The sequence below is a fragment of the Arvicanthis niloticus genome, chromosome 4 (assembly GCF_011762505.2).
Source record: "Arvicanthis niloticus isolate mArvNil1 chromosome 4, mArvNil1.pat.X, whole genome shotgun sequence".
Taxonomy (NCBI): Eukaryota; Metazoa; Chordata; class Mammalia; order Rodentia; family Muridae; genus Arvicanthis; species Arvicanthis niloticus.
In genome coordinates this window covers 102081656-102106701 of record NC_047661.1, presented here as the reverse complement: position 1 = coordinate 102106701, position 25046 = coordinate 102081656, and the positions used below count along the sequence as shown (strand labels likewise).

Below are 25046 nucleotides of genomic sequence, written 5' to 3'. Positions count from 1 at the left end.
TATATTGAAGGATGGTGGCACTTGGGAGTGTGGCCTTTTGAATGTTTTTTCTAGAACCCATCTCAAACTTTACATAGAGGTTATTTTTCATAAAGACTTGTCTCTCCTACTCTGCCTAGATTCCTGTCTCATCAGGTGGTCACCCATTCCATGGTGACAGTTCACTCTGATGTGACCATATCAAAACTGCTCTTATTAGATGTCAAATTATTTAATCAAATATCACTTACCATTCCAGCCATCCAACAGGAATTAACACACTATAATATGTACCAGGTTATGAGAGTGCACTAGTGTTTGGGGATAAGGTTTACTATTGATCACTATAAATACTGGGAGATTCTGTGTTACTCCTTACAACTAATGTGAATCTCAAATTTTCTCAGACATAATTTTTATCAAGCTAAAATTGAACAGAAATGAAATAATTGTGACACTTTGTCAGTTACAACATGAAGCTTAGAACTATGACATCACTTTGGTCTGTCACCCTGACTACTGCAGAATTCTCACACGTTAGCAGCTGGTTTAGCCATCTTTGGTATTCAGTGCCAAAGAAAGAGATAAGAGTTTCAAGTCCTTTGAAAAGTTATCTATTCCAGGATCCCCCGTGAAGGTATTCTTTTACTACCCATTTTCAACCTCAAGAAAAACTGGTAGTTTCAGGAAGTGTTTTTGTTTTCTTCAGAGCATGCAAACTAATTCTTAACATAACCACTAGCCTGATAAAATGTAACGTTTGTTAATGATGTTCAGTGCTGTTCAGCTCAAGAAAGCTACCTGTATACTGTTGGGTGGGTTGGGACATGCTCAGGGCTACAAGTCAGTTAAATATCTAGGGAGACATCTGAGTTACGAGAGAGGTTTTATGTTCTGTTCGATCTAGTAGTTTTACCTATTGTGACAAAAGACTCTTGTTAGAAAAAGATGGGATTTCAAGAAATATATTAAGATTTCTTTTGTTTCCAGCAACATTTTGATGTTTCCAATGTTACTTGATTTTCTTTCCAGCTATTTCCAAAACCTTGGTGTTGTTTTACTTAAGATATAATTGAAATTCCAGTAATTCTCACTTATCTGTGTTGCCAAATAACCTGAAACCAAATTAGAACTATTTCTCAATTGTCCTATCAAAGTCTCACATGTGTATAGACAGTGACTGTCTTATGGCCCCCTTTACTGTTTTAGTTTCACTGGTTATTCAAAACTTAACTTATAAAAACTGCTGCATCTATTTATGTCTCCTTTGAAGGTGTGGCTTGTGATTGGGCAAAGTAAACCTTTTCTCATGTAAATATTGATTTTAGCAATACAAATTAGAAAAAAATCCAAAATGTGGATTTTATTTCCTTTAAAGCTTCTTAAGACAATATACAAAGTAATGGATTTCACTGTAGTATTTTTGATATATAGAACTTATTTTGTTATTTAACCTTATCCAACATATCACACCATTTAAGTAAGAATTAATTCAAAGGCTGTCTTTATGTAGAATTTAGTAGATATTCCTATTTTTGTTAATTTAAATATTAACATATCAGTAAACACACATAGTTTTCAGACATCAAAATCTACTGTATCTCCATCACCAGGATGTAGACATTTAAAGACATACTTTATAAACAGAGACAACTTCTCAGTAATGAGTTTCATTATGGTATTTTGATACATTGATCTAATTTTATTTTATTTCTATTCACCTCCATTCAACACACACACACACACACACTTAACAATTGAGATTATGTTTTAATTATATGTAAACCTTTAAATTTACCATGTAAAATGTATCCCATAAATTATCTACTGACTATCTGTTCTGTTAGTGTTTAACCTGTACCAGGAAAGACCTTTCTCCTGCCGTGGAGAGACCCTTGGTGAGAAATCGATGTTGTTGGATGGCATGCGTGAGTTCTTTGTGGTCCAAGGCCCTGTGGCTCTCAAAAGAGGCTGGAGAAGGAAGAAGCACCATCTCTTCTTGTGCAATGATATTTTGGTTATATCTAATAATATGTACGTACTTATATAATCATTTTCTCATTAGAAAAGGCTACTACTTCACCAGTCCTTAAATGTACAAAAATATAAAGTTTCCCCCCTTTTTTGGCAAGCAATTTGTCCCCACTTACTAAATAAGAATTAGTGAAAGATCTGTTCTTGCTGTCTACTCCTGTGGAGAACAAAATCAAGAATGAAGAAAAAGAACCAGGCATGCTGGTATATGCCAATAATTCGATCACATTCCTGGCTGATTGAGGGAGATTGCAAGTTTCAGGAACTCAATACTTATATAAAAATTATTTTCCTCAAATTTAAATATTGCTAAATATGACTGTCAAGGTCCCTCTTGATGCATGTGTTTGAATATAAATGTACATTGCACAGACATAAAGGTTGTATGTTACTTCACTGGTAATAAAGCCATGTAATTTCTTCCTTTGCTCTCAAAATAAAAACTAAATCCAGTATAAAAGGTAACAGCTCTGACAAGGAAAGAGAAACAAGTAGAGAAAGACTGGAGAATTTCTCCACAGAATTCATGCCCATAGAAGCTACTGGAAGTGGGTGAGAAACTTTGGGCCCCAGCTTTTCTGAGCTGTGGTTGGCTGTTGGGCTGCCTAGGTTATGATCCAGACCATTGCTCTCACTTAGTAACTGTTTTTAGAGTTGCCTCAACTACAAAGTAGATCTAGAACAGCTTAGTTTATGCAATTATTTGAGGAATGCACAAAACAGTGACCTTAGAATATATGAAATATTTCTTAGCATGTGGCTGTTGCTCTGAAGTATTATGAGATGGGACAACTCTCTCATGCTTTTATATAACTTTCCTGGCTTGGATTTTAAGGAAGGAGGGCATCTTAGACCTGCAGTAAATAATGGGAAGAATTTCTGAAATGGAGTTTCTAGCCTTACATATGTGGAGTCTAAAAACTTTGCATTTTAAAAATACATAGTACTACAGTAATATTAAACCCTTTCAAGTAATAAAATACCAGATAGTCTCTAGCTTTTTATGAATGGAAAGAGTGTATTTAGTTTGGATTCAATACTAATTTTCCTTGCTGCAAGCTTTGCTGAGACCCATCCACCATGGGACATTCTGTATCTAGATGAAAGAAATGGAGGAGCCGTCCTCTGCTCTGAAGAGAAGAACAGGGGTTTGCTATGAGCATTTTCACCTACATTGAAAAACAAACTAGCAGACTTGTTTGATTCCCTTCCTAGACATAAGAAGAAATTTAAGATAAAAAAAGTCATCCTACTGAGTTACCTCTGGATGAGTGACTATGCAGACCTTTCGAGAGGACACAACAGTACCGCCTGCAAGTCCATCATTCTTTTTTGGCCCAAAGAAAATTTTGTGTTCACCTTCTGGTAAGACCTAACACTTAGACCTGCATTAACAAGCTGCAGGCTTCTGGAAATCCAGTGTCAGCTTCATACTGTCTACTACACAAGGAAAATATAGACTTCTTAGACATTTAAAAAAAGAATCTATTTTAACGTGATTGCATATAGGCTGTTGACTTGAATTTTTCTGTCATGTGTTGACACTTGTTTCCCCTGTACCCTTTACCACCTATATCTTTTTTTTTTTAATTCTGTAAGAGTTTTAATAGTCAGAATATGATTTATTTTCATGAATAATCCATGAGCAACTGTAGAAAACGCCATACATATCTTAGATTTGAGTTCAGATCCTGAATCTCTTGACTTTTGTGTACAAGTTTTGGCATGCCAAACACATGTCATTATCCTACTATCTTTTAGAGACCTCTTTTGGTTGATAGTCATTTCATTCAGAAACTGAGTCCATTCTCAATGCAAATATACTTGGTGAAAGACCAAATTTAATATCATCTTGTAAGACAGTAAAGTCTCTAGTGATTTTTAAAACATAATCAGTTTTTTTTTTCCTTTGGTAGAACATCATGGCACATGATAATAGGTATTTTCCTGTTATTCTGAACATGGTAATTTGAGTTTGACAAATGACGCAGAGTAAGCATTGAGATTAGTATCAATTAACAATAGAAAGAATGGAGAGCTTTAGTCAAATTTGTAACCTATTTTTTATTTATATCTTAATGTATGTAAATGGATCAACAGTGGGTAGACTGAAAGAAGTTTCTTATATTTTGATCAGTGGGGTTTGAACACAGTTGGACAATGCACTTGGTGTGGAAAGTAGGGACAGTTATGGTTCTGTAAAGGTTGTGGGCTGCATGGATTTAATCCGCACACCATGGTCCTCATCACACAATGGTCTGCTCTTACGTGAACTCTAAAGCTACATGAATTTCATCTTTTTTTTCCCCAGTGATGTTGGGGAGTCTAATTTAGTTTTACAAATTTATCTTTATACCCAAATGGAGTTTATAAGGAATAGTATTGAATTAAGCAAATAATTATATCACCAAGTGCTCAGACTCTTGAATGTCTGCATGGCAGCTTATCAGGTTTGGTGTCATCAGACAGGATCAGAGCTGGTCTTTGTTGTACAGTTCGGTTTTTCTACATGCATTCTTAGGTGGCATAATGAAAGGGGTTCTGGCTGGGCATCCTAAATCTCTTGAGTGGATCTTTTGAGTGCAAACTGGTTAGATAGCTATACCCAACTCTGTGCTTCAAGCATATACCAGCCTTTATCGTTGTTATTTACATAGAGTTCTTTATGTGCACCTGGTACTCTCCTCTCCTCATACCTCCACCTACAGCATCACCACAGAACTGAATGTGCTAGCAAAGATATCTCTGTGTTTAGTGAACTTTGTGTATTTTTTTGACTCTGCAAATGACATAGGGCATCCATTTCCATAGTATTTCAAAAAGAAGTTCATACTTATGTCATTCTCTTTCTAAAAATGTATTGGTTAACTCATTGGAAATAACCCATTATTACCACTTGTCACTGGCTGCACATGGGAGGGAGTATTTTTGGTTAAGAAAATATAAAATATTTCCTGAGAACATTTTTATGAATTTTTTTAATGAAGGAGGTAAAATTTGAAATTATTCCTATACAATTTAGAATATAGTTAGCATTCAGTTAAATATGCCCTAAAATTTTTCAATTTTTCAATGCATACCACCAAATGTCTTTGAGGTTTCTGCTATGTCATTTTTACAGTTTCATGATATTAAATGTGCTACCCAGGTCCATATGTAGGTTGGGCCCATAGTCATTGTCAACACTTCTGATATAGCTGCTTGCAAACAGATTATAGGTAGGAAGCATGGGAACTGTTTGTGGTAGAAACATGAAATGTGCCACTCCTTGGGGAAGAAGCTATCCATGATCCTGTGGGGAAGTTACAAAGGATTTCCATGTGACTCTGTAGCCCAGTCCTGGGTGTAGAACCACAAAAAAAAAAAAAAAAAAAAAAAAAAAAAAAAAAAAAAAAAAAAAAAAAATGGATTTAAAAAAATCTGTGCATGAATGTTGTTAGAAGCATGAATCGTAATTTTTTTTTAAAAAGTGGAAACATCTCAAATATTGAAACAATGAATACAAAGAAAGAAACAAACAAACAAAGAAACAAAGAAAGAAAGAAACAAAGAAAAAAAGAAAAGCATTGCCAGGGTGTGAACTAGGACAATGAGAGGAGTAGTGAATGGGGTTAGGGTTTGCTGTTTGAATAAGAAAAGCATTCTTCAATGAAACAGTGCTGATGCTTAGGTGACACTGTGAATGTGACCAATGTCACTGATGGAAACATTCATGCTACTTGTAATTAAGTTTCAGAAATGATGGTAAAATTTTAGCTTTTTAAATTACAGTTCTAAATGCTAAATGAAAAGGCAGAGGGCTTACTAGGAGTTAGCACCAAATGACTTCCTCATGACGAGACTCACGGAAATGAAAGACTGGTTTTGTAGAAGGTAATGTCACATATTACAATTCTGTAATTTGTATAAGAAAATAAGTCATGAGTCTTTTTTTTTCTTTATTGGTCTCCTTTAAGGGCTACCTGTGCTCTCTCCAAATATCAATTGCTTTACATGTGACTTAATGTGAATAATGACATCATTCTCTATAAACTCAACCTTAGGCTGATTGGACACTGTAAGCCTTAATTACATTTATATGAATTACATTTATACATAGAAAACTAAAGCTTAGTGCAGTTGTTTGGTCCAGCCATGATCCCATAGCTCCTGTTTCATAGCTATAGTCAGGTCTTTAAATTCCCAATCAGCCTCCACATAGTAAACATCATGTTAGGTTACCAGTTAAAGAATCAGTCAATAAAAAGCTCAGTTTTGAAGAGGATACAACTTACATCGCTAACTCATTGGTAGAAACTGGCTTATAATATTTTTAGGAAAGACTATCTTAAAAGTCTTACCATAATAATTTTCCACATTCTAATTTTTTTTCTCACTTTTTAAATTACAGTACCAAGGAACAGAAAAATTGGTGGTGGTTTTTCCTCCAAAGGTATTTTCTGATGTTCATAATTAATTCTTTAGTGATAAGGTAATGACAGTCTCTGCAAACCAGTGACCCCAGAAAACTGCTCCCTTTCTTAATAAAACTATCAGATGTTCCCCCTGTGTGGCTTGACTAGGTATTTCCTGGTTGCTGCTATCAGTTCTTTAGGGTAAAATGTGCGTTTTGTTTATTTTTTGAGGCAGTTTTGTTTGCCAAGATCATTACTTTCTCCTCTTCAATCTACATATTGAGTAAACAGGTCTCCCCAGACACATATTAAATTCCTTTCAGTAGAGGCTACTCTATCACGCACACTCACAACATCTGATGCTTTTCATTCTAGAAAGTAAGAAGGCTTTTGGCTCTTTCCAAGAATGATGAACTTTTGGTGTTGGGATTTGTTTCTAAAGCTCCCATCTCATAGCAACGTACTGTCTTCTAAACCATGTCTTCTGTTGATATGTTTTCATTCACAAGATAACAGATGAAAATATTAGCAATGGTTCACTTGAGAATGGGCTACTAGTCACTGTACGTTTTTGTTGCTTTTGAGCAGATTCATTAATGAAGCCAAGAAGACACATGCTCTGCGGATGCTCATGGAAGGAGAGCCGGAGCTGCGCCAGCGCATGCGCTCATAAGACCAAGGAGGACATTGAGGATTCCTGCCTGAGAAAGCAAGATGGGATGTGTAAGAAAGGGAGAATAAAGAGGGCTGGAATAGGGGACAGAGGCAAAAGACGAGAAAGCAGGAGAAGAGGAGGAAGAGAGATTTTAGACACTACGCTGTGGAAAATGTATATGTCATCCATACATATGGAAAGTACTAGGCAGAATGAACAAAGAGAAAAAGTTGAGTTAGCTACAGTTCCTAAACTTAAAATAAGTAGTTCGTAGTAAATGACTATAAAATTTCTAAAGTTTCATTTCCAAAGAACAATATTTTCTGTTAAGCTTATTTTGTTTATTCAAGTATAGTTATAAATACAAAGGGAGGTACAGTGAGAATAACATATATTATCTTCACATATTTGCCTATTTGTTGACATTTTCCACTTTTATTTTGTCTTCTGCTATTTCTTGCTGCTCTTTGTGCACTGTACACAGGTCAGCTGCATGACCTTTATCCTCATTTCCTCTTAAGTAAAAGAATATCTTTTTATATAACTACCATTTGTGCGTGTGTGTGTGTGGTGTGTGTGTGTGTGTGTGTGTGTGTGTATACATGTCTGTGCCAAGGTATCTGTGGATATAAGAGGACACTTTGGATTGATCTTTCTGTCCAAATATGTTCTGGGATCTAACCTTAGTCATCAAGCTTGGTGAAGGATTCTGTACCTGCTAATCCCTGTCCTTGGCTTGAGAAACGTCTCTAACCACATTCTGAGCTTATGTCTAAAGCAGATGACTTACTGATTATTTTCACATAAGATATCACCTCTGCATTTGATTTTTTTTTCTTTTATTCTTAGATCACAGTTAGTAACGTGAAATCATTGTCAGGTGACATTTTTAGTAAAAGAGCATTATTTGCTGGGGACACTTCTTCTATAGAGATAATCCTCAGCACTAACACAGTGACACACACATGTACACGTGCACACACACACACACACACAGGAGGAGGAGGACACACAGAGACAGAGAAGCATAGAGGAAAGTACAGACAGACATACAGAGAGACAGAGACAAAGACTATCAATTTATCTTAACTTAGACTTTTCCTTTATCTCTCTTTAAAAAACACACCTACAGAGAGAGAAAGAGACACCTGCTGCTAATCTAGAGGAAGACCCCTACCACCTGTTCCCTCCAGGATAAATAAAACATTCTTTGTGCTGAGAATTTGCTGTCTGGTTGTGTTTTGTGCCAACTCTGGTAACCCAAAATTTGGTTCCATGACTCAGATTGTGAGAGGATCCCTGACCCAGTTTCCAGACCAACCAGTGTCTTCTCTCTTCATCCATCAGAGGCTTATTGGTGACTTTTCCCTTCCTAGCCATCCTAAGCATTCAGTAGAACATTGGTTGATGACCCTTGAGACTCTGATGTCCCGATCTTCATCGTGGAAATGAGAAGAACACAGCTGACCTTGGCTGACCTTGGCCTTCAGCAGCCCCCGTAGACTCCCTCAGAATCTAAGGAAATATTTTGCATTACATAAATGCAAACTTTAAAGATTTGAGGATGTAAAAACTTAAGTTGTGGGGACCTCAAAAGAGGTGTTAAGATATGTAAGTGCTTTAGGTGAATTATATAAATAGTATCCTTTATAATAAAACTGCAGCCCAGATCATTTTTTTGTGTTTACTAATTTATCCTTTGACAATCATACCTATACACAATGCATTCTGCTCATTGTCATCTCCTACTTATTTGTCAAGAAAAACAAAAGTATAAAATTGTCAAGTAAGTAGGTGGAACTAGAAACAATCATTCTGAGTGAAGAAACTAAAGAACCAACTAATTTTTCAATGATCTCAACTTCTGTTTTATCAATTTTAACTCAGCACAATGGAGGTATGTTAGGAGAAGGTCAAGGCCAGCAAGAAAGGGTTCTTACTTATTACTGTTCAGTGTAGTGTTTGAAGTCTTAGCTAGAGCAATAAGTCAACTGAAGGAGGTAAAAGGAAAACAAGTAAGGGTATGGTTCTATATGAGCAAGACCCTTAAAGACTCCACCAGAAAACTCCTATAGCTGACAAATGCATTGAGCTAAAATAATTTCTTATTAAATTCACTTTTAGAAATAATCCAGATGACAAAATTATGTGACACATTAAGCAATGGAATGCACTTTATACTTGGTATAACCATCAGTAATTTTAAATGAGTGCTTAGATACAGAGAATTTTTGAATTAATTCTTTGAAATTTTGACCCAATGTATTTCATCACACTGAATGCCACACTCCTAACTCTTCCAAAATCCATACCCATTTACCAACCAACCCAACTTATGTACTCTTTTTTTCCTTTAAAACATAAAAAGTCAAATCTAATTTTATTGCCCATATGCTTTTGGGTTTGGAGCCATCTCCTGGAGAGTGGTTCATCTATAAATAGTTATACCATTTAATTTTTGCAGCAGCTATCAATTTCCAATAGCTCTTCAATTAGGCAAGGAACTTCCTTACTACCTCCATCCTCCTTGAAGAGACTCTATCTGGAAATTTCAACTTATAAGATTATCACAGATGTGCCAACAATTGTTCAGAGTCCACATGTGCTAACTTCTGTATTGTCCATAAAAAAGTAATTTCCATTTATGGCTAGTACTCCAACGATTTATACTCTTTGTGCATTGATCTCTGGTAGGTCTCTGTGTTAATAACCATCTACTGCAAAAAGAAGCATCTCTGAGTGATGCAATGATCTGTGAGTATGGTTATCCATAATTAGGAGATATATGTGCATTTAGCAGATTAATAGTGCTGACTTTTTCACTTATGGCCTCTGATACATGTACCAAGAATGATGGATGTGGTATGGGTTTCACCTAGTCAATTGGACATTAAATGTATTTTGCAAAGTTATTGGTAAGCCCCATGTCACTTCTGCCACTGTTGCTGAACTTGTAATATCTTTCCAGGCCACACTTTACTGCAGTTCACAAGACTGTAGTTGTATAAGTCTGATTATTTTCTCCTCTGGTAGTATGGATACCACAGTCCAGCTCTGTTAATGACAGACATTAGGAATAAAGCTTCCAGGAGACTATGAGACTGATTTCTCTATTTCTGTGAGACAAGCATATGTCATCTCTAGCATTAGAGTCTAAACATTAAATACTGGATGGGAAGCAAAATCAATGCAATGACCTATTGTGGAGGGGGTGATGGGAACTCATAGTCCAACCACTCTTTAAGAGGTAGCCCGTTTCCAGCACTTAAGATTTTTATTTGTTATGTTGTCTAGTAGGAGTGTCCTTGGAAAATTACACTGTGATTCTATTTAACCTCATTTTTTTTTTTTTTGTATAGGTGAATGTTTATTTTAGGAAGCTTCTATGGAAATATGTTTCAAATGTGTTATTTTTCAAACTAGTTTTAGTATTAGTTCTGCTTTCCCATATTAACTCCTTAATTTTTCCCTTCCACCCCCTTTCCATTTAAACATTGTATGTGTGTGTGGGGGGGGGTGTATGTGATTATTTACTTTTCTTCCATTAAGCCACTTTGATCTATATATCCTTCCTTAAAATTCTCCCTGCAGTCCTTTTTTATTGTTCTGAGTCTACTTCATGCATGAAATACAGTTTGGCCTATGCTATTAAAAAGAAGTTATTAAATTATCAGTGGAAACACTGAATGTCCAACATCCTCACTATAAGAATACTTATATTGCATTGGAACAAATTTACCCTATCAGGTACAAGAATTATATTACAGCAAACCTTAAATACTTTATAAACATTGGCAGTAACCATTAAAGTTCTAACCTTATCTCTTCCAATTACATAAGTAAAAGCTTTAGTTTGATTGTTTATAGTACACAATCTTACATGGTAAATCACTGGCAGAATAGATTTTAGTTTCTATGACTTCGTGACAGTACCAGTTACATTCTACACAAAAAGCTGAAAAAATGAAGATGGTAGAAAAAACGAATGGCTCATACAGAATAATTTATTTAGAAAAAGATGATGAAGGCATATTGGATACTGGGTAGACCTCAACCAAACATCTATCAGCTTTGTGATTTTTCAAAGCATCCAAGATTTATTACTGTTAACATCAATTTCTCAAAATTTGAGCATAGCCTTAGTTAAGATGGGAATGGATTTTTGAAACATCCTGATTTACTTGCCTTTTTATGTAATATGTGCCAAATGCTTAGAAGGACACCCTCCCCTATGTCGGTTGTGAAAATGAAGGTTGTTACAGATGGACAGGGCCATTGATTGATTGATTGAGTCCCTCTGTTAGTGGCTTACAAGGTATGGTCTGGTTCTAGAACTTTTAAACCATTGGAAGGAGTGTTTCAGGTCAGAGATTGAATTTTCTGTGTTCTGTTTCTGATGTGGTTTCTTCAAGCATTAAGAGCTTACCTTCAACCTCTCGAGAGGCATGCAAGGGCTACAGCAACAGTCTGTTCTGAATTGGAGTCCTTTGGCTTACTCTGACAAACTGAACAGATGTTTCATTTTACTGATGTTGTGGATTTTGTGTGGTGTCCTATGACTCTTGGGCAAGCATTATACACCATAAGTGGTGCAACTTCACTTAAACTACACATGCATATGTAAGCACATGTACATGCATTGTATAATTTTAGTTACATATAAAATAACATGATTCCTTGGCGTAGAATTCACTAAGAATCAATACCAAGTTTAAATCACAGTTTTAAAGTGTTGAACTTTACCAGCACTGTTAGTGCTTGACCTATAGTAGAAAAAGTCTTGTCTTCTGAGATAGGAACTCTAAATCAGAAAGTCATAGGTGAGGAAATTAAAAATAAACCCATAATGTTCAATGGACAAGCAGAACTCAAAGGTACAGAAACAGTCAGAAGTGGCATCTCTACCTTCACAGATATTTCTTAATTGTGATGAATAACTGAAATGTATTTATTTCAGACTCCTTATTATCAAAGGCTGTGATATGCCAGCTATTATTGTAAGAAAATACAAGTGTCATTTTTTAAACATCCTTTTTATTTTTTTTATTTTTAAACAATATTTTTATTCTTTATTTATTCAGTATTTTCTCAAGGTCCTTTTTAGCTCAAGCCATGGTAGAGAATGAAATCAAGAATATACGGAAACAGCCATGTGTTGACAAACATATGAATAAGTCCAACATTTTGGGTTGTTATCAGCATGGCCAAATTGAACTTTTTTTATGATGGAAGAAACAGGTGTGTAAGTTGGAATCACAGTTTGAGAATAAAAGCTTATTGGGGTACATTTTGCATATTTTTTCTCATTAACTAATTTTATTTATTGATATCATGTCCCTATTGTAGCTTCTCCTTCCTCCTCTTCTCCCAGTCCCTCCTTCTCTCCCTTCCTCTCTGAGGTCTGTTCTCTCAGAGAAGGGGAGATCTCCCATACATGTCAAGTTTCAGTAGGTCTAGGCACATCTTCTATTGAGGCCAGACAAGGCCATCCAGTTCAGGGAAAGGGATCCAAAGGCAGACAACAGAGTCATAGACATCATAGACAGCCCCTGTTTCTCCTGTTAGAGGTCCTACATGAGGACCAAGCTGAAGATCTGTTACATGTGTGTAGGAGAACTAGGTCCATCACATGCATGGTCTTTGGTGGTTGGTTCAGTCTCTGTGAGCCCCTATGTGCCCAGGTTAATGATTCTGTAGGTTTTCTTGTGGTGTGCTTGACCCCTCTGATTCTAAATTTTTCCTCTTCCTCTTACACAAGATTCTTCAAGTCCACTTAATGTTTGCCTGTGGGTCTCTGCATCTGTTTTCATCAGCTGCTAGGTGAAGCCACTCAGATGACTGTTAGGCTAACCTCTATCTGTAAGTATAGCAGATATTATTAATAGTGTCAGAAGTGGCCTCTCTCTAATGGCATGGAACTCAAGTTGGGCCAGTCATTGAGTCATTGGCTGCACATTCCCTTACTTTCTGCTCCTTCTTGATCCCCGCTCCTCTTACAGGCTGAAAAAATTGTGGGCCAAAGGTTTTGTATCTGTGTTGGTATCTCCTTCCCTTTGCCTGGTTACAGGAGGTGAAAGTTTCATGTTCCATATTTCCTATTGCCAGGTGTCTTAGCTAGGGTCACACTCATAGATCCTGGGAGTTTCCATTGTCTTAGATTTCTAGCTTGCCCCAGAGATATCTCCACACACTGATTCTGGTTCTCTCTTCCAATTGTCTCTCCATCCATTCTTCCTACACTTGATCCCTCCTGTTCCCCGCCCCAACCCCTCTCCCATACAGTTCCACCATTCACCATAGATGTCTATTTTATTTTCCCTTCTCAGTGAGATTTAAGCATCCTCCCATGGCCCTTCATTGTTATTTAGCTTCTTTGGGTTGGTGGATTGTATCATGGTTGTCCTGTACTTTGTGGTTAATCTCCACTTATAAGTGAGGACATAACCATGTTTGTCATTCTGCTCATTTGCAGAGCTGTGCCAGGGATGATAAAGATAACTGTATCCTGCTCTACAGAGGAAAACCCAGCATTTTACTACAAGCACTGATTTCTCATTTAAAAAGCAAACCAACAAATTTTGTTTAATTATATTTTTATGTATAAAATAACCTTTAAGATAAAACATATCATCTTTTCAATTACTCTGTGGATTGCAAACTGTATGGTCACAAATTTCCTAGGCCCCAGTTAAGCCCAGAAATACACACCCCATGCCACCTTCTAGTAAAAGCTACAATTTGTTAACTTGTTGCCACTGGTTAGCTGTGGAAATAAACACTTAACTTCATATGATAAGGTACACATAGAAAATGTAAATATAAACAAATTTTGCCCATGACTTTAAACTATGCATCTGTATTAACCCAAATGTAAAACAACAAAAAAAAAAAAAAAAAAAAAAAAAAAAACACTGCCAAGTTTCTTTGTTACCTGCTCATTGGCATCTGCTTGCCATCTATTTTCCTAGAGAGGTTGAAACATGAAAATATGTACAAATAAATCAGAAGTAGAAATTACTAGAGCACTTTCTAAGGCAGTAATCTTTAGTTTCTCAGAAGAGTCCAATCTCTTCATGGAAGGCCAGAAAGAGGTGTTTAGCTTCTATGGAATAAATAGTGAGAGAAAGGCCATGGCTTCTTTTCTAACACCTTGGATGGAGATCAGGTGTTTTACATACCTACATGAATACATATTTTGTCTGCAATATTAAGTACTTCAGGCAGGGATTAAAATTTCTTTTATGACCCAAGATGAATAGGAATGTGTTGTGGTTTGAATATGTTTAGCTCAGGAAGTGGCGCTATTAGAAGGTATGGCCTTGTTAGAGTAGGTGTGGCCTCTGTCACTGTGGGGCGGGGATGGGCAATGAGACCCTCATCCTAACCACATGGGAGCAAGTCTTCTCTTAGAAGCCTTCAGATAAAGATGTAGAACTCTTAGTTTTTTTCTGTGCCATGCCAGTCTTGATGCTGCCATGCTCCCAGGAGCCTTGATGATAAAGAACCAAGCCTCTGAACATGTAAGCTAGCCCCAGTGAAGTGTTGTCCTTTAAAACTTGCTTTGGTCATGGTATCTGTTCAAAACAATAAAACCCTAACTAAGACAGAGTGTATTACACAAAATTATAATTATATCATGTGTCAAGATCATTGAGGGACTGTGTATTAGGTCTGCAGTTCTGATGTCTACAGATAAGAGAAGACAACTGGCATCATTAGACCCTCAGAGTTGATGGTAAGTTGTGGTGTGTACACATTCTCAGGATGGTGCATCAATGAGAATTTTCTGTTTGTACTAGGAGCTTTCAAATGGAACTTTTGGGCTCAGAGGAATCTTGTGGCCATACCTGCTGCTCTGTGCAAAAACCCAGCAATACTTAAACTAGTCTTCACATGAAGAATGTATCCCATGTATTCTGCACCCAACTTTACTCACTTCATTTTTCCACTTAGACCTCAGGCCTCATCACAGAGTTTCATCAGCTAACACGAATGCTTCAGTGTTTTGTAACCTTACTAAATGCCACCTCTGCTGTTGTCTTTAGGAGCACCTTTTCAGAGCTTCCTGGGAAGAAATCCATGTGTGTGTTATTCTCTGGATCTTTGCTACTTCACAGCTGATTTCTGTGGTATTACTTATCATTGCTTATGTTTCTTCAAGGTTGTACAGGATGTAAAGAAGCCAACTTAAACCACATAGAAGCTGAAGATGTTTGAAGTGTTTGATGAGAAATTTCTAGGAGGCATATTTATAATAAATTTTTGAAATATAGATCTCCTGTCTCTATGCTAGATTGGTTATGAAGACATGTAACTGAACATCACACATTTGTAACAATGTGTGTGACCCATTGCACTTCAACTTTTTCATTATTTCCCTTATATATTTTGTGAAAATTAAAGTGGTATCCACATACATATGAAGGTTCGGAGTCATATTGATGGCCAATTCTTCTAAGGACTGGGTCCCGACTATAATACGGATAAGATATGGAGGCAGTTAGTGACAAAAACAAGAAAGGCTTTATCACTTGGGAAAAGGGAAATGTAATAGTTTCACAAGAAGTCCAACAGCAATCCTATGTGACTCAGTAGCTCCAGTCCTAGTTACTGAGACAACACACAACCACACAAACGTCTGTGCATTTTTTTCAGTAGTGAAAATAATAACTGCCAAGGTGCAAAGAAACCAAATGCTCAGACATTTAATGGACAAAATAAATTAAATACTCTCAGCAGAGTATTCAATTTTAAGGTTCCAGGATGATCTAATGCAAGTAATAGCATTTTTGTTGTATTTAAAATGTCCTTTGATAGGTAAGGGCATTTTAAGGCTGCATTATCCCTTTTGCCTGTTGTGAAGATGAAGCTTGCAGTTGTTGCCTTGAATCACACAGCCACAGTCAATGATGTTCTACTCTGCAGTCTGCTTTCTATCACTGCATGGTCCCATGGCTACAATAGCAGGGCGATCAGAAGCCTGGGTATGTGGAGGATACTACTAACACCTGTCCCCACAGATCATGGGATTCTAATACTTTGGTCATGAAAGATACTTTCTTTCCCAATGCAAACTAAATATTTTATATGGTTTAATTTTTTTCAAGTTTTACCTTTCAGTTCTTCAGCCCCCAAAGGAGAGTGGTGGTGTTTCACTCCAAGGTATTTTGTGATTGACTGTTTTGTTTGACCAGTGATGAAAAAATGAGGGTTTGTGAAATCCAACCTCAGCCTGTCCCCTGTTTTTAAAAGAGCTTTGTAAATATCATCAGTCACTTTACAAAGATGATCCCTGGCTGCTACTGTAATTTCTACCTTCTCCAATTTTCAGGAAGTGGTAGCTGCCATTCTTATAATTCTCTACTCTCTAGACTTTATGTGGGAGCAATCAGTGAGGTTTCTGTCCTAATGCAAGCAGGAATGCTTGAGAGCTGAAACTTTTTCCTAAATGTCTCCGGACAACTCACCATTTTCTACAGTGTGACATGTTTTCTGAAAATATTTTCCTTTTTAATTTTCACTTTTGATCTGACATAGCATTTTGTACTGTAATGAGCCTCTTCATTTGCATTCAATTTTTTTTGTTGTTTTTTTGAGACAGGGTTTAGAATGTAGCCCTGGCTGTCCTGGAACTCACTCTGTAGACCAGGCTGACCTCGAACTCAGAAATTCACCTGCCTCTGCCTCCAAGTGCTGGGATTAAAGGCATGCGCTACCACTGCCTGGCTCAAATTTTTAACATTGAGACATTTGATTAATGGGAAAACAATCAGCTAGAAATTTATTTTATGTTTTTTTTTCTGTGTTCTTATAGACATTGACCAAATCTATTAATCAATCAAAGGAGAAGTCCCACAGGATGAGTACTGCACTGGAGACATTCATAGAGGACATCTCAAGCCTCAACACTGTATGTGGACATTAGACCAGAAATGTCACCATACTGTACTAACTGATATGGCAATGGAAGAGGAGAAAGGAGAAGTGGGCAGAAGTGTGAGGCAAAGAAGAGTGACAGGAGGGAGTGTGCACAATAGATGATCTTTCCATACACACTTTGTGATTTTTTTAAATTTATAATTCCTTGAGGACTCATTCTCAAATTGATAATTTTTTAATGATGGACTTGGTATGCAATTTTAATTAAAACATGTGACTAGGGCCATATGCTTTATATTCTGTTCCCAAGAATCTAATACATGATGCCTGAATTGACTGGTAAAAATGATAACTATGTTTGAAAATAGATTTAAACCACTTAATAGTTCATTCATTCACTCACTCACTCATCCATTCATTTTAATTTATTAGTGTTTAAGTGTGTATGTTTGTATGTATATGTAAGTGTGTATGCACACATGTATTTGAGGGTACACTGGCTAGTTCCATAAAGGCCATGATTTCAATGAATAATTAAAGCAATCAACTTATCACTTAAAAATAACACTTTTTGAAACATATTTTTATCTCCCCTGTGAAACTCTAACATAATTCAATAGATAGTAAATAGTTGACATTTGCGTGTTCCATATGGATCCCAGGGCTGTGGTGAATACTTTGGCTGTGGAAGTTGCTTTCTGCCTCTGGCCTGTTTTCCAGGTTATATATCTATCTACTCTGTCTTAGTTAGGGTTTTCACTACTGTGAAGAGACACTGTGACCAAGGCAATCCTTATAACAGCAAATATTTAATTGGGGCTGACTTACAGTTTCAGAGGTTCAGTCTGATATCATCACAATGGAAAGCATGACACTGTACAGGCAGACTTGGTGCTGGAGGAGCTGAGAGTTCTACATCTTGACCCAAAGGCAGCCAGGAGGAGACTAGCTTCTGCAGCTATCCAGGAGGAGGCTCTCTTCTGTACTGGGCAAGGCTTGAACACCAGGAGACCTCAAAGCCTACCTATACAGTGACACCATTCCACAAACAAGGCTACACCTCCTAATAGTGCCACATGTCATGAGCCATGCATATTCAAATCACCATCAACTCCCTCTGCAAAACATTGGTTCTCAGTGGTAAACAGACACAGATTTTATGCTTCAGTCTCCTCCATGTCTCCCTGGCTTTTGTCTCATTTTGCTCAGGGCTGCAGAGGTTACAAGGCCTTTCAAAGTTCATTTTGTCAAAGTAGAAGTGTGGCGGCTGAGGCAATACTTGTCTAGACAAGGACACATGATGGCAAAGGTTGATGTTCTTTAAAGAGTATAAGGAAGTGAGATCCAGGACAGCCAGAGCTGCACAGAGAAACCCTGTCTCAAACAATACAATACAAAACAAAGCAAACAAAACAAAACAAAACAAAACAAAAAAGCAAACAAAATAAAATAAAACAAAACAAACAAAAAACCCAACTAACTAACCAACCAAACAAAACACTGAAAAAAAAAATTACAGCATTTCCCTCCTGATCCTCAATTCTAACTTCCTTCTCATGTGTTACACCCCTCCCCCAAATTAAGGGCATCCTCTACTTTAACCATTTTTATTACATATAAAAATAAATGAATATGCATACATGAATTATGCTTAGTCACTTTAATGCTGCCTGCTTATATATGATTCTCTAGCTGATTGGTCGTATTTGATAACTAATCAGGGCCCTCAGCCCATTACAGAACTAATGCTCTCTTTTAGTTGCTGTTAGTTGCTTGTAGCTCGTTATCCAGGTGTGGAACATCGTAGGGGTTTTCTAGGGAGGGGAAATGGAGAAAGGGGATGGCATCTGAAATGTAAATAAAATATAAAATTAAAAAAAAGATTTCTCACAGCTGCATTAACATTTCAAAAATTGTTGGAATAACTCAAATTTTCTTAGGCAGTCATGTTGTGAATTCATGGCTACAGTTTAGATTTCATATATAGCAAAAAAAATCAGAGCAAAATTTCTAGTCTTATAATCTTTGCACCTCTTCTACAACTTTTATTGATTCTTATTTGTATGGACGGGTGCTAGGCAACACATGATTGGCTTTTCTCTACATTCTGATCAGCTGTGGTTTTCTGTAATGGTGTCATGCTGCAGAACGAAACCTTTCTTGTTGATGGGTGAGATCTGTACTTACCTGTGGGTGGAGAGATAAACATTTAGAATTCAGTTAGGAATTAATTTAGGGAAAAGGCAACATATGTCCTTCTTTAATATCCATGCCTCTAGCCACATGGAGTAGGCTAGGTGTACATTAACAGCAGTTTCCACCATGTATGCCAGGTCTTCATTCTGAATTTATGTTCATCCAACAGAATTATGAGAGTGGATACTATTCCAGGGGTTGCCACTGTTCTGTGTCTAGCTTCTCGGTATGATAACAGGGATAAATATACTTCTCATCTTATGGAAATAGCCTTGCATTAAAACACACTGTTCAATTACCCTCATTTATGTTTATGGCATTTTGTATCATTGAACGTATCTTGCTAGGCTAATCATCATGTAGCTTTTAACAGTTTACACTGGGTAAGACTAAGTATTTTGCTCATCCAGGAGTATGCATAGCACCCACCACGACTGTGAATGCTAGCCAGTGGGGGTAAGGTTTCCAGGTCCATAACAGCTTGGTTTCTCTATTTTCTGTGACTGAAGTATGTGTTGTCTTTAGAAACAGAATCTTGCCTTCAAGTTCTGAAATGTAGCAGGAGCATGAGTAATAGCCTGTCATGTTTGGGGATCTTTGAGACTTCACTGTCCAACAATTCCAAAAGATGTCACCCTCTTCTGAGACTATGTTTTTTATTTGTTAGTGTCTGGCATTTTGTAGGGATATTTGCTGATTAATAGATAGTGCTTTTCAGTTAGATAGCATGAATAATTTCTGGTGTCCTCTTGCTTGCAGAGTGGATGTAGTTAAAAATAATGTTTATCTTAAAGCAGGTAGACCAAAGGATATTGAATGCTGCAGACTAAGAAAACAGCAAGTGTTTCAGGCAATGATGTAGGCATTTGTCTTTATTTAATCAGAGCACACAGCACATATCTCCACCCAAACGTCACATTATTCTGAGCCAGTCTGTACAGTCATAACATATAAACTAAAACAGAACTTAAAAATAAGAAAGTAGTTTGAAGAATGAGCAAATTATGGATATATGCTTGCTAGAATTCATAAGTGGAGGCTGGAGAGATGGCTCCACAGTCTAATACTGTTGCCACATATTCTGGTTAGCTTTCCACGGTCACACTGACAATCCAGAATCACCTGGGAAGAGCATCCTGATGAGAGATTATCTGCATTAGTTTGAACCTCAGGCATGTCTTCGTGAGGGGATTCTTTATTAAATCAATGCTGTGAGAAGACATAACCCACTGCAGGTAACATCATTACTTAGGCAGGGAAAGTTCTAAACTTCCTGATAGTAAAGAAACTATAGCAATGACAAGCAAGAAGTATATATGTGCTTCTCTATTTGTGTCTGTCTGTCTCTCTCAGTCTTTTTTGTCTCTGTCTCTCTGTGTCTCTCTTTTTGTCTCTCTGTCTCTGTCTCTTTCTGTCTCTCTGTATCTCTTTGTCTCTGTCTCTCTGTTTCTCTCTGTCTCTGTCTCTCTATATCTCTCTGTCTCTCTGTCTCTGTCTCTCTCTCTCTGTGTATACTTTATTGTTATGTAACCAGTTCTATCTGAATCTACTGCTTCAATAACAGACTGTAACACAAACTCTTTCTCCCTTGCTTTGGTTTTCATCATATATTTCACCACAGAAAGACATTGAAGCTATAATGTCACAGAAGCCTGATGCCTGGAACCTATTGTGAAAAGACACATACAACATCTGGACTTGTCATTTAATTTTCACACGTAATTACTGTTCACACACACTCATGCACGCACACAAGCACACACACACTTAATAAATGAAATACTTCAAAGTTATTTTATTACTTTTTATTCTTCATGTTACAATTACATTTTTCCTTTCCCTTTATGCCTTCCAAACCTCCTTATGTACCCCTTCTTGATCCCTTCCAAATCCATGGCCTCATTTTCATTTAATTGTTATTACATGTATATATGTAAATGTATAAAAATATACATATTCCCAAATAGGACCTGCTAGTCTATATAATCAGACTTGCTTGTATATATGTTTTGAGAACTGACAATTTGGTAATAAATAACATATCAACATATCGGTATTCTCTTCCCTGGTATTCTCTTCTCTTGCTTTTCTTTATGAGTGTCAGAAGCTGCACTCATAGAACTAATTTTTAAATAAGTATAAAACTAAAGTTTGCCACAAACCACTTTATCTGTTCCCACTTAGACTTTAGTACTAAGAACTAAAAGAAACAGTAAAGAAACATTAGCTATTACATTATAATGCATTGTATATTGAAATGTCTGAATATGTAATTGAATTATACACACATGAAAAATAATACTGCTCTCTTATCCTTAAGTATTGTATTTTCTTTCACTATCTATCACTCTTACAATCAGCATTCCATCCAGTATTTTGTGCACTTAAATTAATTTTGTTATTAAACACAATATAATTAATATAACCGTACTGGGAGGAGACTACCTGGGTTGGCTGTCTGAATAACTTCCTAGTGGCCTCTGGTTTCCAACAAAGCAACAACCTCCCATGATAAGGGTCAACCATCTTAATCATTTGAAATGTTATTTTTGAGTGAAATGTGATGACTTTTCAATTTGAAAATTATCAGTAGGCTTTCTTTAAACTTAGTCAAATGTAAATCCACCTACTAAAATGAATTTTATAGGACTATATTTTTTTGCATGTGAAATTAAATGATAGTTTAAGTATTACCCTGTTGAAAGGCTCCTGACTACTTTCTGATGAAAATTATTTCAAGCATTACTGACCTAGCTTGCGCTGTTATCTTGATTCCCCTATAATTACTTACATATGAACAGTTTATTTTCAATGGCAAATTTAGGAAGATTAGAAAAGCAGTATAAACATTTAGAATGAGGCCTTTTAACATGTCAATTACTATGTATGAACACCCAACAACACTGAATAACCAACTTGAACATTTTCTGTTGAATTTTGGTACATTTTCATTTGTCAAGGAAATAGATACAACTGTAAACATGTGAAATGGCTTCTGCTCTCCTTCTGACTTCAAGCACAGAATATTATAATCTTGAAAAATAGCATAATAAATACACAACCAAGGAAATAAATCAATCTAGATTTAGGAAAAACCAAGGAAATTGTGGTTAAATAATTAAATCTACTTCAATGCTTTGTTACACATACATGTTATTTTTAAAATTACTAATTCTCTAAGTAAGAAATATAAATTCAGAAAAATAAATTGAATATACAGATAAAATATTCAGCTATGATAAATGTACTATTACATAGGAGACATTCTTAATATTATTAAAATGGCATAAATGTATTTAAATATAAAAGCGTTATGACTTGCCATTTATTGAAATATTTTATTAAGCACGTATGCAATAAGCACATGTATATTTTTATATGTATGTTGTATAAAATGTTATTAGTTGCTTAAGATTTTTCTATCTGCAAAACATCCTTAGGTAACTATGAGTATGCATTTATTTCTACCAATTAAGAGACTGTTTCATAGCCAAACAGTTTATTCCAAAGTTAAGCACTAGAAATATAAGCTAGCAAAAGAAAGTACTGCAAATATTTATGTTTTTAAAAAGATATATTTAAAGAGTAAACCTTACTATCCTAATAAACATCCCACTAATTTTTCTTATGGTTTGCCTTGGAAAGACATGAGATGAAATGTGCTTTCCCAGCAAAAATATACTCACATGCTATTTCATGCAGATGCTCACACAGATGGAAAGGAAGATTTATTGCGTGCTCTGGCCAAGCAGCACAGACATTACTGTCTTACAGATGAGTAAGCATCCATAACAAACAAGTTGCAGCCTTGTATTTCTGTGTAGCCAGTAATGAAAAACCATCTGTCCGCTCCAGTGATTTGTCAAGACGATACCCCAGCATGCTATTCCATTTTACAATGTCTAACAATGAAATGACAGTGTTACTTACAAGACTGCATTATTTGTCTGATGAGTTTGAAATAAAATACTGACACAAATACCTTAGTTATTTTGTGGTTAATTTTGGGGGGAAAAATGGTAAAAACATAAAGCCTCCTTTTGGTCCAAATGTAAATAAGGTAGGCTTAGATAAAGCCTTCTCATAATTCAACATATTTCCAGTGCAGTTTTTAAAAAGTTGTTTGTTTATGTCTATGTTAGTGTTTTTGAGTTTTTGCCAGTGTGTCTGTGGGGGGAGGGGGCACTGTCTCTGTGCATGTGAACTGTAAAGAGAGTGGCAGCTCTCTCATAGTGTTACAGACATTTCCAGGATGCCTTGGTTTATCATTTGGCTGCTGAGATGAGAGCATCAATCCGTTTGACTATGTAGCAAGTACTTTTACCTACTGGTCCATCTCTCCAGATGCCTTTCAGAGTGATTAAGTTCATTGAGCTAAAGGCACCACAAGTAGGAAGAATTCACATACATTCTCTATCACCCTTCCCTTAAAGTTCACTGTTCTAACTTCTTTTATTGCCATGATATGTCTGTTATAATTGATCCACAATTAGCATGTTCTTATACTTATCAACCATAACATGTATACTTTAATCTTATAAATATCTATCATCTATAAATACCTACAAAAGCATGTCATGTAGTTCCTAGTTTCTGTATCATACCATCACTGCGGTTTCTCAGTGGTCACTAGTGTATTTCATACCACTCTCCTGAATAGTCTCTACAAACTTTCTTCTCCTTAACTTTCAGATACCCATGGTAAACACTGAAATTTTTACTGCCTCTAAAGCTATGTGTTTTTCCAGAAAAGTACAAATTATGTGCATTAATTACTTCTCTATTTCAATGACAAAATTCCATGAATGAGGCAACTTATGGGAGCAAGTATTCATTCATAAGAAACATAAGAACATATGTTTTCAAAGGGAGGTTTCATAATACTCTGGGAGGCAAGGAAAAGTTGTTCAGAGCACGGTCCTGAGAGACCATATCTTCAATTACAATTTGGAAGTAGAATGAGACTATAAACAGGGAAAGCCCAAATTCAAAGACATGCTTCTTCCAGCAAGGAGGTACCATCTCCTCAACAGTATCATGTATTAGGGACCAATTTTTCAAAGGTCTAATCTTATGGAAGACAAATCACAGAAGAATGGGATGGTTTTATTGATAAGCTGAGTTGGAGAGATGATGCATAGTTCGAATCACAGAAATCATAAGCAACAATAATAAACAACAAAATCCTTTATCACATTTCTAAAACATTTTAAACCTTTCCTATCCTGGAATCTAAGCCCAAACTCAAGAAGCCTATTTCCTTGAACGTTGGCACAGGCATGCCTTTAGTTCACTATGCATTCCTACATACACAATGCACTCTTACTTAGTCAATACTCAGTGTAATAACATACACAAGAAGGTAGGGAAGGTACACATTTAGAATAAGAAACACAATGAACTTCTCTTTATTTTTTCTTTTCTTAAATCTTTATTTATTTTTTGTACAAGAATAATAGAGAATGAAGTTAGAAAGTCTACTGGTCTATGACCTCACCAGCCATGGGTAGTTGGTTTATACGTTTATAGGACTGGGCATAAATTTCCTCCTAGAAAGGAACCCTTAAGTCCAATTAGATGGCTGTTGGTTAAAGATATTAGTGCCTCTATTGAACCTTTACAGATATCTTAATGTCCTGGACATTGTTGTGCTTTCAAAGCTATATAGAGTTAATTTTGGTTTTGTTTGCTGTTTGTTTATTTATGGTTTGGCTTTTATGACATCTAACTAGAGATGCAATATTCTTCTGATGTTTTTTCCCTTCTCAAAGTATATTGTTAGTTTTTTGAGAATTTCTGAATTTATTGTTTTATTGGATTTTTAATTTACATTTCAGATGTCATCCTCTCCCCATTTCTCCTCCCTAGAAACCCCCATTCTATCCCCCCTCCTCCTTTTTGCTTTTATA

At 36.2% G+C, this 25046-nt stretch overlaps 1 protein-coding gene across 1 annotated transcript; it reads left to right on the top strand.

Moving 5' to 3' along the window:
* The first annotated feature begins 493 nt into the window (after positions 1-493).
* LOC117706635 (rho GTPase-activating protein 20-like) lies at positions 494-8283 on the top strand. The gene is made up of 6 exons (XM_034499554.2): positions 494-616; positions 1827-2013; positions 3229-3378; positions 6404-6445; positions 6996-7130; positions 8195-8283. Exons 2-5 carry the CDS (start codon positions 1889-1891, stop codon positions 7078-7080), a joined length of 402 nt encoding a protein of 133 aa, XP_034355445.1. The 5' UTR covers positions 494-616; positions 1827-1888; the 3' UTR covers positions 7081-7130; positions 8195-8283.
* Positions 8284-25046: the final 16763 nt, after the last annotated feature.